The 14,095-nt window shown below is 46.8% G+C and overlaps 4 protein-coding genes across 4 annotated transcripts; 2 read left to right on the top strand and 2 right to left on the bottom strand.

The window, feature by feature from the left end:
- Positions 1 to 3,060: 3,060 nt before the first annotated feature.
- LOC134936281 (histone H1B-like) lies at positions 3,061 to 4,238 on the top strand. The gene has a single exon (XM_063931296.1). It carries the CDS (start codon positions 3,422 to 3,424, stop codon positions 4,085 to 4,087), a length of 666 nt encoding a protein of 221 aa, XP_063787366.1. The 5' UTR covers positions 3,061 to 3,421; the 3' UTR covers positions 4,088 to 4,238.
- Positions 4,239 to 5,337: 1,099 nt separating this feature from the next.
- LOC134936323 (histone H4) lies at positions 5,338 to 5,730 on the bottom strand. Its single transcript, XM_063931334.1, has one exon. The coding sequence runs from the start codon at positions 5,707 to 5,709 to the stop codon at positions 5,398 to 5,400; it is 312 nt and encodes a 103-aa protein (XP_063787404.1). The 5' UTR covers positions 5,710 to 5,730; the 3' UTR covers positions 5,338 to 5,397.
- Positions 5,731 to 7,118: 1,388 nt separating this feature from the next.
- LOC134936313 (histone H2B 1.1-like) lies at positions 7,119 to 7,606 on the bottom strand. Its single transcript, XM_063931325.1, has one exon. It carries the CDS (start codon positions 7,548 to 7,550, stop codon positions 7,170 to 7,172), a length of 381 nt encoding a protein of 126 aa, XP_063787395.1. The 5' UTR covers positions 7,551 to 7,606; the 3' UTR covers positions 7,119 to 7,169.
- A 209-nt stretch (positions 7,607 to 7,815) lies between these two features.
- LOC134936300 (histone H2A type 1-like) lies at positions 7,816 to 8,341 on the top strand. Its single transcript, XM_063931314.1, has one exon. It carries the CDS (start codon positions 7,896 to 7,898, stop codon positions 8,286 to 8,288), a length of 393 nt encoding a protein of 130 aa, XP_063787384.1. The 5' UTR covers positions 7,816 to 7,895; the 3' UTR covers positions 8,289 to 8,341.
- The last annotated feature ends 5,754 nt before the right edge of the window (positions 8,342 to 14,095 follow it).

The following is a 14,095-nucleotide window of genomic DNA, read 5'->3' as shown; positions in this document are numbered from 1 at the left end:
TGGACGGGTCCACTGCATGCTGGGAGGCCAAAAAGCTTTGACCGATTAGTGTAAGAACCGCTGTCGCTCAACCATATAACAATGTATCCTGTGAAACCTGTGGATTTAGGAAAAATACTGTTATCAATGGTAAGTTCTTACCATAACGTATATGTTGCTATGGTTGCCGAACTGTTGCCAGGGAACAGAAACTGGTTGTCATGCTTAAATCAAATTTGCCATCAAAATGGCCACTGTTGCCATGGTTACCCGACATTGCTAGGGAACTGAAACGGGTTCAATGTTTAGACTACTTGGCCTTCAAAATGGCCAGCATTGCCATAATTATCGGACATTGCTAGGCAACTTCCCTGGAGCACTTTCCCAGCTGGTATGGAGCCACCCAGGTGAAAAGAGGAACAGTTTCCCCGAGTTTTGGGGCTTGTTCTTGGGGAATCTATACAAAGCAAAGGCCCTGGTACTGGAAAAACCGGTTTAATGTCTCATACTGATGTAACGGTATTGGGCAGCATGAAGCCTATTACTAAGGGTAAGGCCGAAACTAGGATTTTCGCCACCAGGGAAAAAGCAGTGATTCCCCTCCCCAAAATTTGTTTATAAAAAATGTTATTATTAATAATAACAATAGTAATATTAATAATAATAAAATAAAAATATAAAAAAAAAAACCCTAAGACTAAAATAATCACATTATCAAAAATTTAGAAAAAAGAGGGATATTTTGGACAACATCCCCCTATGTGATCCAAATGCCCTCTGCGTCACATACCCCATCAGCGGCGTGTTTCACTACATTCCCCCCTGTGTGTCCCCACACATTGCACTTTATCATAACACATCATTACTGCACTACATTCCCCTATCCACTGCACTACATCACTACACTACGTGCATTCACATCAGTCCCTGCCCCAGTGGAGCTTACAATATATATTCCCTACCACATGCACCACTAAAACAATTTTTATTGGGACTCAATTAATTATATTTTTGGATTGTGGGAGAAAACTGGAGTACCCGTAGGAAACCCATGCAAATACAGGGAGAATATACAAACTCCACACAGTTACAGTAGAGCCATGGTGGGAATCAAACTAATGACCTCAGTGCTGTGAGGAAGTAATGCTAACCATTACACCATCCGTACTGCCTCTGAGAAGCTTTAGATCTGAGTATAATCAGAAATTCGGAATGTGCTGGAAACTATTATACTAATAGGAAACAGTAAATACCATTGTATGTACTTGCAAACTATACTCACTAATTCCAGGGAGATATTAATATGAATGCAGATATACATAAAAATAAAAATAAGAAAAGTCACAACTACATATGTCAAAAACACTGTATATGGCATAAAATAATAATGATGATTTCATTTTTAAAACGTTAATACATTAATCATATTAGGTCATCGCTACCGTATGGTGAGTACGGTAGCTTTAGAATGGAGTATGAACAGAACTTCTGCGTGTGTGAAACGATATGATACTAATGGGAAACAGTATTATTCAATTGTAACTATTCCATTGAAACATTTGGATACAATCTGTGAAAGTATCAACTTAGACCACAAGCTAAAGCTTATGTATCCGGGAAACTGCATGAAGAGAATATAAAGCTGCTGTGCACTGTATGTGGATTGTACAAAGGGGATTTTCATCTGCTCAGTGGAGACTAATTTCAGATACAATAGTCCCTGTACGTAAAATCAACCACTTATTGTTCTATTTTAGTTACTGTCTTTTTCTTTATGCAGATATATTTATTTATTTTTATATCCATTTTACATGTTCTTGAAAAAAATAAACATTAAAAGTATTGAAAAAAAAAATATTTTTATGGGTCAGCTTTTATTTCTATTTTGTTTCTACCATCCTTGGGGCCCCAGAAATCCCTAGTAGTGGCCCAGGTCTAGCTCCGTGTTCTCCCTACCTGCTCTGGAGACTCTCAATGCTCTAGATCACAACTCCAGCATGCAATCATGGGTTGGGGAAGAGAGTGAGACCTGGATGGTACTTGCTGCTGGCACACGCCCTCCAGTTAGTAGTCATCGGTATTTTTCAAGAACCCGCTTCCATCTCCATTTGCCTTCCATTCCTCAATGTCGATCCTCTCCTCTCAGCTAGTTATTTTTTAACAAGCTACGTCATTTAAATTTTATTCCGCATAACTATTGTGAGCATATAATTCTTCAACATCTTCCTATCTTCTCCTATTTGTTCTTCCTTTTCCTCCCCCGTGTTCCATCACGTCTCCCCCGATTTTCCCCTTGTCTCTCCCATCTCCCCGTTTGTTTCCTGTTGCCATCTTTACCCATTCACCTTTATTTTCCCCCTGTTTCTCTTCCTTTCATCCATTCCTTCCACCTGCCACTACCCTTAGAGGTCCCCTTATGTATCCCCATATTTCTGCCTCTCCATTTTTCCCTCTGTACCCTTATTATTCTCCATATTATTACTGTCTCCTTTTATTTGTATCACTATTCATACCGATTCCCTCTGTTGTTCCTTTTGCTCCTCTGATCTCCCACTCCTCGTCTCCTTATTTCTCCCGTCTCCAGATATTGTACCCTTTATTCCTATGGTCTCACCCTATTGCTCCCATGTCCTCTTTTAAAAATATCAGTCTCCTATCAATGGGAACGGGATCCCATAGCCCACCTACTGACACACTTAAGATGCATAGATATGCATGGATCATTATAAGAACATGTGGAGAAAACGCCACCAGCATTTTTCAGGACATGGAGAATCTCAGGCCGGCAGGATTATTCTGAAGCTGATTATGCACGCCAGATATCTTTCTTTTATTTATTTAGTCAAAGTAACTAGAGTTCCCAGACAGGAGTGCCAATACCTTGTGGGGCAACCTGCCTGTGCTATCCATCCGGGTGTACAGCATCCCACACATCACCTTTATGTCTTTCAAAATGCGGCATCCTCTGCACTGATTATGCCCCAGCCACCTTTGTTCGGTGTAGTGCCTGGAGGAGAGAAAAGTGCCCGATGAGACATTTTTCGCTTCGCAGAAAAGATGTATTACACGCCAGCCAGATCATGCCTGGTCTAGGTGAGCTGACAGGGGCTATTCCCGGCACTCTTCACAGCGCATAGGCTAGCAATGACAGTAAAGGGTTAGGGGAGACCTTGGAGTACTGGTGTGGTGCAGAGAGCCAGCTCGCCGCTCACCTCATGCCCTATAAAAGACTGTTTTTCTGCGCTAGGGAAACACAAGGTGAGAGCAGATTCCCCCGTACACTCAGACAGGGAAGAGTTTACACGGCTGCTCATTCCGCCAATGGGAGCACAGAACACCTCACTCTCGGCAGCCAATCACAGCACAGCCGGCAGTGTATATAAAAGACGTGAGTCAACACCGGGCGTTGTAGTATTATTGATTAAAGTTAAGTTCTGCAAACATGGCGGAAACTGCCCCCGTCGCCGCCGCTGTTCCTCCATCAGAGGTCGCAGCCAAAAAGAAGAGGCAGCCGAAGAAAGCTGCTGGAGGAGCAAAGAAGAGCGGCAAGTCTTCTGGACCCAGCGTCTCCGAGCTGATCGTAAAAGCCGTGGCCGCCTCTAAAGAGCGCAGCGGGGTTTCTCTTGCCGCCCTGAAGAAGGCTCTGGCTGCCGGAGGCTACGATGTGGAGAGGAACAACAGCCGCATCAAAGTGGGGGTGAAAGGATTAGTGACCAAAGGAACTCTCACCCAGGTGAAAGGTACCGGCGCTTCCGGCTCCTTCAAGCTCAATAAGAAGCAAGTGGAAAGCAAGAAGGCCGCCCAGAAGTCCCTGAAGCCCAAGAAACCTGCAGCGAAGAAAGTGGCCAAATCCCCGAAGAAGCCCAAGAAGGCTCCGAGTGCAGCCAAGAGCCCGAAAAAGGTGAAGAAACCCGCTAAAGCGGCTGCTGCCAAAAGCCCAAAGAAGCCTATAGCCGTGAAGCCTAAGAAGGCGGCCAAGAGTCCCGCCAAGATGGCGGCGAAGCCCAAAGCTGCCAAGAGTCCGGCCAAGAAGGCAGCGAAGCCAAAAGCCACAAAAAGCCCGGCCAAGAAGGCAGCTAAGGCTAAGAAAGCTGCGGCCAAGAAGTGACTGTAAAGCCGCAGCCTCTCTTCCTTGTTATCCCCCAAAGGCTCTTTTCAGAGCCACCCACCCTGTCTCGGCAGAGCTGTAGGCGCACGATGTGATCTATTGGGGGACTAAATAAAAACTGTAGTGAAGAAGTCGCTACATGTGGCAGAAATATCTAGTTTGTCCCTTACACATCAGTCCTAGAAACATAGCTCTTGATAGCAGGATATGGACCACTTGGCCCATCTACTCTGCCCCATGCAGTCACTGCATAAGTGGGATATGCAGGGGAGCGGGACTAAATGCAGTTATCTGTTAAATCTGCAGATAGATCGGGAACGTATACACTAAAGTGTCGGGTTCTTCTATCTCCAGCCGCCCGTAGTAGCTGAATGGTTGTTTTATGTGTACTTGGTCGTACAGTCTGGTGTAAGGAACAGCACCGCGTGTTCTGCACGCCATTCCCGGTGATGTACAGACTGCGAGGTACCCGGACAAGGTATAATTGTTTGCTACAAAAAAAAAATGCCTCCCTTGAAAATACAGCCTGTTCCTATAGCTCGTTTCTGGATTAATGTAGGAGACCCTTAAATTAGTTAATTAACGTTCAAAGCCTGCAGGACCCCTCTATGGACTAGGCGGCGGGTGGCAGGCTGTGTGGTGCCCTGGATGATATGTAGTCCTGCAGCGCTTGGTGCCTCCTTTCCCGAGCCCCTTACCTCTCCCAGGCATTGTCCCCCCAAAAAATGAATTATGTAACCTGGCTGCTTTCATCAAATTTGCATATAAGCTGAGCTGCGCTGATTGGTAGAAGTAAGCATGTCCCCCTCCACCGATTGGTTTAAAGAAGAGCGGATACATTTTTCAAAAACTCCGCCGATAAGCTAAGCTGTAAGAGAACATGGATTTCCTAGTGAATACTTAGTTTGTCCTTCATAAAAAAAACTTGTGTCCAACAGCTTAGAACTAGTCAGCCACCGACAGTGTGTTGTGCCATCTTCGAAACAAAGGATCATGGCGGTACCTCTAGGACAAATCTACTCACGTCTCACCCACTGCAAGAATTCATAAACATTACACATTAGTAGTGGCCAGCTTGGGCATAAGCTCACTAAAATACTGGCCCGGTCCTTTCATCATCACTCCAAATAAAGACAGCAACCACTAGCGGTGTGCCTAATGTGAGGGAACGATTAAGTACTAGGACCCGGCTTATAGTCAGAGTACAGCACTACACAGAGACGTTGGGTTACAGATCTTTCGTAGAAGAGATGGGCGGCCCTGAAAAGGGCCTTTGTGTGCGGGTGATGGTATTAGATGCGCCTCGGTGTTTAGCCTCCGAAGCCATACAGAGTGCGGCCCTGGCGCTTGAGAGCATAGACCACATCCATAGCGGTGACCGTCTTCCTCTTGGCGTGCTCGGTGTAGGTGACGGCGTCCCGGATCACGTTCTCCAGAAACACCTTCAGCACCCCGCGGGTCTCCTCGTAGATGAGGCCGGAGATACGCTTCACGCCTCCTCTCCGGGCAAGGCGGCGGATGGCAGGCTTGGTGATGCCCTGGATGTTGTCCCGCAGCACCTTCCTATGGCGCTTAGCGCCTCCTTTTCCGAGCCCCTTACCTCCTTTACCTCTTCCAGACATTATTCAATAGCTAACGACAAAGAAATATGAGGCAACCCATTTTCGGTTGCTCTTTAGAAAGAGATAAGCGGACCTGATGGGTGACTGAGCACTTTGAGAGGCGGAGTCATGGCTATAATTAGATGTTAAAAAGTCACTGCCTTACCATCAGATTAGGGGCATAAGATGTATACGCAATATAAAGTTACACTTATCTAAGATCTTTTTTCCCATACAATTCCTGTACTTGGTACAACATAATATTCAACCTAAGATACAATGTAATATTATCCATACTGAGTCCCATTCTTATCAACGTCCCAACATTTGATATAAGGCTCATAACAGATGATATAGATGACGACTGAGAAATAGCAAATCAGAAAAAATGAAATGTCATAAATATAGGACAGCATAAAGTATAATATATATATATATATATATATATATATATATATATATATTAGCACTGCACTATAATTTATTTTATATAATAGATTACTTTATTTAGCACACTGTTGTTCATAGACTTATTTTTATTGAAGTAAAAAAAAAAAAAACATTTAGAATTTAACCGTTTTAATATCCATTATTATATATTGTCCAGATAAATAATAGGTATATAATAAGTGACTTGCACAACCTCATTGGGATTGGAGGATGAAAATTCAAAATGGACCAATGAGTCGAACAGATTTCGGCGGGACAAAACAAAATCACTCCAATGACATGCCGCTTCTGGCTGGTCAGTGTAACGTCTGTCCCGGGCTCGGTCTGAGTGTCAGCTCTGCGCTTCGGTCTCTCTTCTCCCTGTAATAATGAGCGCCGCTGATACTGCACTCAGCCAGTCCCGCTCCGGAACACTGCTGCTCAGCCACCCCCTGTATCTCTGTTACTATAGGGAGCACAGCTGGCACGTGTACCTAAGCCAGCATTGTATTGTGCGATCATAAAGATCTCCTTTCATTAAATGCAGCTAAACGGAACCTGATGTCTTATAATGGATTCGGTGCAATATACCTGCAGTGATACCGGAGATTGGATCCCGGTGTTACACGTGCAGTGATACAGTAACAATAGCATTCTACACAGGGCATCTTGAAAGACAAACAACCTTTTAGCAACTGTGTTTATAGGAGATTCAAAGTGATACGAACAACGGGACCAATTGCTACAATCTAATGATACTTTGTAACATTGGAATAAGATACAATAATTCTCTAGTTCTGCAGCAGCTACACGGGCAGTCACTGCTCTATGGATTGCTTTATGTAAGCACTAATGCTGACATCTGTAATATGATGACTATATGACCCCGCTTTAGTTTGGAAGTGAATATACAGTTCATGGAAGCGGAGATACAATAAGGCAGATTTGCAAGTAGCACATATAATACCCATCATAGTTTCAGCCCGATTAGAGAGGAGGTGGGTGGCTCTTAGAAGAGCCTTTGTGTTGATGTGGGTCAGAGAAGGGGGTGATTACTTGGCGCTGGTGTACTTGGTAACAGCCTTGGTGCCCTCGGACACGGCGTGCTTGGCCAGCTCTCCCGGCAGCAGCAAGCGTACGGCGGTCTGGATCTCCCGGGAGGTGATGGTCGAGCGCTTGTTGTAATGAGCCAGGCGAGAAGCTTCCCCAGCAATGCGCTCAAAGATGTCATTGACAAAGGAGTTCATGATGCCCATAGCCTTGGAGGAGATGCCGGTGTCAGGGTGCACCTGCTTCAGCACCTTGTAGACGTAAATGGCGTAACTCTCCTTCCTGCTCTTCCTACGCTTCTTCCCATCCTTCTTCTGGGTCTTGGTCACCGCTTTCTTAGAGCCTTTCTTAGGCGCCGGAGCAGACTTTGCTGGATCAGGCATTCTTTAGGATCTCTTCGACACAATGTAGAAAATCTGTGCGGTCATCTCACACATCTGTTTTATTTATAGGCAGCTTATGCAAACGAGGCATCACCAATGCAAGCTACACTATTGGGTAGAAGTGTCATGTGACACTGGTAGGCATCGTAACCCCACTCTTCTTTTTGCGGATTGGTCTGTGGATGAAGTTGAGCTGCATTGTTTAGCTTGTAAGCAGACCAATCACAGAGCAAGCAGCATGTCGCTTCTGAGTATATATGTAAGAGGAGGGCGGTGTTTTAGAGACATTTCTCTCAGTGTTTCTGTTGAAAGAGAGACTCTTTTATCTCATTGAACCTCGCAAGCATGTCTGGAAGAGGGAAACAAGGCGGCAAGACCCGTGCTAAGGCAAAGACTCGCTCATCCCGGGCCGGTCTCCAGTTCCCAGTCGGTCGAGTTCACCGTCTGCTGAGGAAGGGAAACTATGCGGAGCGTGTGGGAGCCGGTGCCCCGGTGTATCTGGCCGCAGTACTGGAGTACCTGACGGCTGAGATTCTTGAGCTTGCCGGAAACGCCGCCCGCGACAACAAGAAGACCCGCATCATCCCCCGCCACCTGCAGCTGGCTGTGCGCAACGACGAAGAGCTCAATAAACTGCTCGGTGGGGTGACCATCGCCCAGGGAGGCGTTCTGCCCAACATCCAGGCCGTGCTGCTGCCCAAGAAGACCGAGAGCCACAAACCAGCTAAGAGCAAGTGATTTCACTGCTAGATACTTGTCCCCGCAACACAAAGGCTCTTTTCAGAGCCACCCACCCTGACCCCAAAGAGCTGATTCATGATATGCTGTACATGTGGGAGTAAGTAGCCCGCTGTTTAGCGGGATAGGTGCGAGTATCGTACTTGGCGTTGTGCTTCTGACGGGAAGTAAATCAGACCCTTGCGTGTAACAAGCAGTAGAGCGCAGACATAACAATGTTATTTCCATAATGTTCTTTCTGCAATAGGACTTATAGCGCTAAACAAATTAAATTAATACAATACAGCACAGAAACCGTGGAGCGCAGGGAAGCTATGCAGGAGATACTAAATGGACATTTAGAGAGTGATGAGTGTGTATGAAAGATTCTAGAGCGGGGGCCTCTCGAGCTATGCGGGGATGTGAGTTCCATAGAATCGGAGCTGCACGGCTAAATGCTTGACCCCCAGATTCATTAAGGGAACTAAGGGAAGAGAATATTATAAATGAATAATCCATACTAAGGCAGATGGTGATTGGTGATTACCTCCTACATGGTGCCAGGTGGGATGCTTAGGGGCTACTGGCTTACCTATTGGACCCCTTGCATGTGCTACCATCACTGGAGGACAGACGGCATTTATTTCTTAGAGCGGTGGGTAATTACATTTTAGTAAACTGTTGAGAAACCTTGTGAAATATTTTGGAAATGTTCACACGACCATTTCTATATTTCCACACACTTTTACATCACTGGTGTAAAATAAAGAGTCAAAAGGATTACACCAGGCATGTCCAAACTGAGGCCCTCCAGCTGTTGTGAAACTACATATCCCAGCATGCCCCGACACAGTCTTGCTGTCAGAGAATGCTAAAGCTGTGTCAGGGCATGCTGGAAAGTGTAGTTTCTCAACAGCTGGAGGGCCGCAGTTGGGACATGCCTGGATTACACTGTACAATATGAGTAGAAATGAAACAAGCAAAACTGTTTAGGAACAGAAACTGGTTGTCTTGCTCCTTAAACTTTGCCAGCAAAATGGCCGCCGTTGCCATGGTTACTAGAAATTGCTAGGCAACCGAAAATGGTTGTCATGCTTAATCTACTTGGCCTGAAAAATGGCCACTTTCTCCTGCAGGGTCCACAGGGTATCCACAGGATACATTGGGATATGGATGAGCGACAGCGGATCTTGCACCAATCGGTCAAAGCTTTCTGGGCTCCCAGTACGCAGTGGGCCCGTCTATATATACCTGCCACCTGGCTCAGGCAAATCAGTTTTTAGTTTGGTGAGGCTTATGGCTGCCAAAAACCAGCAGCCCTTAGACCATGGTCCGGCTCGGACCATGGTCTAAGGGCTGCTGGTTTTTGGCAGCCATAAGCTTTTTTACTTTATTTTTATAGTCTTACTATTTTTTTCTGAGTGATCTTTCTAAACAGCGTCTTATACGTACCTTAGAAAGAGTCACTCCAACTACTCCCCGCCGAGTCGCGACAACGCTTACCCACGAGTACAGTGCTGTTTCGGCGGGCGTCTGTGTCGGATAAAACTAGCAAGTCCAGCAGACGTTACCAGGCTGTGGCCGGAGCACGGGAGGAAGGTAAGGCATAGGTTCCGCTTAGAGGGGGAACATGGACACAGCCGCACTCTTTTGGGGGAAACTACCAAACAGTCGCTGACGCGGCTGCCACCGAGAGTGCACAAGTGCTAGGCCTTAGGGATCAAAGGCTCCAGGAGTAGCATGAGGCTGCGATCCCTAATTTTGAGATCAGCAGTGGGGAGACGGATGCACCCCTGGTCGCCCCTCCCCCCGATTCATGACCAGTTTCCTCCGAGTCTCCTGCCATAAACTGAAGCGGCTGTGTGACTGGTGCATCAGTGTTCACTTGGCAATCTGTGTTCACTATATTTTCACGGAGCGGCGGTGGACACTTATAGCATATGGATCCACTCGTATTTATCGATTCTGGAAGCGGGGTAAGTCTCCCTGTATCCCGCTCTCCTGAGTGGGGGCTATAAAACACTAAGTGGGTCATTCAGACCTGATCGCATGCTGTAGTTATTTGCAGCCGTGCGATCGGGTCTGAACAGCGCATGCGTGGGGGCCGCAATGCGCAGGCGCGTTGCTGGCCATCGATGGCCATCACTGGGCAGCGACAAAAATAATGAAGAAAGCATTCGCAGCAGCAAACACAAGAAGATTGACAGGAAGAGGCCGTCCGGGGGTGTCAACTCACCGTTTTCTGGGAGTGTTGAGGAAAACGCATGCGTGTCCGGCCGTTTCCATGGAGGGATCCTGACATCAGCTCCAGCAAGGATCATTGCAGCGGGTGAGCAAGTCCTGAGCTGTGCAGAGACTGCACAAACTTTTTGTTTGTGCAGCTCTCCGCACAAGCGTTTGCAGCCATACACAGCAATCCCACCTCCCCTGTGGGTGGCGATTACCTGGTCGTAGCAGTGCAAAAAATAGCCTGCATGCAACCATGTCTGAATTAGGCCCTAAGTCTCTATCTACCTTTGAGTACAAATAGTTGGATAAGGGCATAATGCATATGAGTTTGATAATATTACTGTGGTTTCTTTTGCTATGCGTCTGAATACAGTTAAAGCATTTTTATAAAGTAATGCAGTAATATGTTTCTCCTACATACGTGAACTGTACCTGTAGTTGAATATGTGGTCATATTGCTTATTATACTAATGTATAATCTGTGACTGACTGTTAGTGTGATTGCTGACTTTGCTATAAATTCTGTCAGTTTTCTCTGTTTACTCCGATCCTCAATGCTGGTGCTAAACAGGGTAGGGTCGGATTGTATGTCACTTTAACACATTTTAAAGTGATTACAGTCACAAATTGTGTATTACACTGTTAAATTGTCTGATTATTTATCATGTCTTAGAGCAGAAAAGGTGAGGAAAACACACTCACATCAGCACCAACATGTCAGACTTGGTTTTGTCTGTGTCCCCGGAGGGGGCGCTAGTGGGTCAGTGGAGGTGGATGGGAGAAAACGAGGAGGCTGGATTATGTTTCTGCGCATGAGCGCAATGATATTTATTATACAGATGATTCACAAACGGCAGCAGAAAATAACAGTAGAAATGCAAATGTCAATTGTACAGCGTAATAGCTGAGAGTCTATGGTAACAGAATGAATGGTGACTGATGAAATAATAACCGGTAGTGATGATAACAGATGAGTGATAATTTGGCAGAGAATATTCTGGTAGGGAAACCAGAGCAGATTAAAACATGGAACCAGCAGAGATGGTGTTGTATGGCAAACCTGGTAGCAGAGGCAGGAGTCTGACTATGTCCACAGTGCAGGTGATGAGGCACTGGCAGCGAGCAAGCTGCATCACAGGTGGGGAGATGGAACACACCTGGAGTCAGTCTCTACTGCTAGGCTGAAGCACACAGAGATGGTGATGAGTGTGAAGCCTGTAGATGGATGCAGGTATTGCTGGGGCTTGAAGTTCCACAGAGCTGTGAAAAGTAACCAGGAGTACAAAGTCTCAGGTAGAAAGCCAGGAACACGGAACAGCAGGTAGGTATCCAGGTACACGGAGGAAACAGGAACCAGATCCTTACACATGAGTCGCAGGAGTGACACACGGGTCGCAGGAGTGACACACGGGTCGCAGGAGTGACACAAAGTTCAGGATGCCTGCAGACTGATCCTGCAGCTTCATATATACCCCTTGTTAAACAGTCATTGGTGGAGTGAGGAAAAGTGGGTGCGGCCAAGCACCGGATTGGCCACCGTATGCTGACTGCTGGAGGCTGTCATGGCGGCGCCCATGCCGCGGCGTGCTACACGCCCGCTATCACAGGAGCGCTCCCAGGCCCAGGATGGCGTCTGATGGCAGAGACGCGGATGACAGATGAACGCAGGGACCCAGGACGGAGTCCGCAGCGGCGGACAGATGTCAGCTTGGTGAGTCGATTCCTGACAGTACCCCCCTTTAAGGGTGGGCACCGAACACCCACGTGGCTTGGAAGGATGAGTGTTATGGAAGACACGGACCAACCTTGGAGCATGGACATCCAACGAATTTACCCAACTTCTCTCCTCTGGGCCATAACCGGACCAATCGACAAGGTATTGAAGACGTCCATACCGGCAACGGGAATCCAGAATCATGCCAATCTCGAACTCCACGTCCCGCTGAGTTCGAACTTTGGGGCCAACTGGAAGAGCTCTTTGGAAATGATTCAGGACTAAAGGTCTGAGGAGAGAAACATGAAAAGCATTAGGTATTCGCAGAGAAGGTGGTAACTTCAGCTTGTAGGCCACAGGGTTGATGACTCTTTCGACAGGGAAGGGGCCAATGAAACGTGGTGCAAATTTCATAGACGGGACCCTAAGACGGAGGTTCCGGGTAGACAGCCAAACCTTGTCCCCAGGTTTCAGGCTAGGAACTGCGCGTCTTTTGCGATCAGCAAAGTATTTATACCGGCTGGAGGCCTTTTTGAGAGAAATGTGAATCTTCCTCCAGATTGAAGAAAACTGACTCAGGGCAGTAGTGGCGGCAGGAACATCCATGTGAGGGAGTTCTTGGAAGTCTGGAACACGAGGATGTTGCCCATATACTGCAAAGAATGGAGTTGTCTCAGTAGCAGTGTGGTAGCGGAAGTTGTGGGCAAACTCGGCCCATGGGAGCAGATCAAACCAGTCATCCTGAGAAGATGAAACATACAATCTTAAAAATGTCTCTAGTTCTTGATTTACCCTCTCTGTCTGCCCATTCGTCTGAGGGTGGTAAGATGACGAGAACTTCAGTTTAACCTGCATGGCAGAACAGAGAGCCCTCCAAAACCTCGCTACAAACTGTACACCTCGGTCGGATATTATTTCTGAGGGTAGACCATGTAAGCGGAAAATCTCCCGTAGGAAGATTTGGGCGAGTTTTGGGGCAGAAGGGAGACCCTGGAGAGGAACAAAATGGGCCATCTTGGTAAATCTGTCCACTACAACCCAGATGGTATTGTATCCTTGAGAAGGAGGAAGGTCGGAGATAAAGTCCATGGACAGGTGTGACCAAGGGCGACTAGGAATAGACAATGGTTGTAACTGACCTGCTGGAGACTGACGAGGAGTCTTGTGCTGCACACACTTAGGACAGGATGCTACGAAATCCTTGATGTCAGCTTTCATCTTTGGCCACCAGTATGTCTCAGAGAGGAACTTGAAGGTTTTCAGGACACCGGGACGACCAGTGAACTTGGATTGATGGGCCCAAGACAGCAACTTGGGACGGAGTTCTGGGGAAACAAAAGTCTTACCAGGAGGAGGAGCTGGGGAGACTTGAGATGCAGCAAATACCACTGGACTCAGGATGGAATGTGGAACTGAGTCAGGCGTTTCCTCTTCGGATTCCATAGATCGGGATAAGGCGTCAGCTTTAACATTCTGCGAACCTGGGCGGAAATGAAGCTTAAAGTTAAAACGTGAGAAAAACATAGCCCACCTGGACTGGCGAGGATTAAGGCACTGGGCTGCCTTTAAATATAGCAGATTTTTATGATCCGTGTAGATGTTGAACGGATGTTTGGCCCCTTCCAGGAGATACCTCCATTCCTCGAGGGCCAGCTTAATCGCCAGTAGTTCTTGATCTCCAACGGAGTAGTTAGCTTCAGCAGGGAGGAATTTACGAGAATAAAATCCACAGGGGTGGATTTTCCCATCGGTTCCCTTCTGGGAGAGAACAGCTCCAACTCCAACTGTAGAGGCATCCACCTCCAACTCGAACGGTCTGTTTACATCTGGCTGGGACAGAACTGGAGCAGACATAAAGGCCAGCTTGATCTTCTGGAAGGCCGCT

The sequence above is a fragment of the Pseudophryne corroboree genome, chromosome 6 (assembly GCF_028390025.1).
Source record: "Pseudophryne corroboree isolate aPseCor3 chromosome 6, aPseCor3.hap2, whole genome shotgun sequence".
NCBI lineage: Eukaryota > Metazoa > Chordata > Amphibia > Anura > Myobatrachidae > Pseudophryne > Pseudophryne corroboree.
This window is presented reverse-complemented; position numbering and strand designations above follow the sequence as displayed.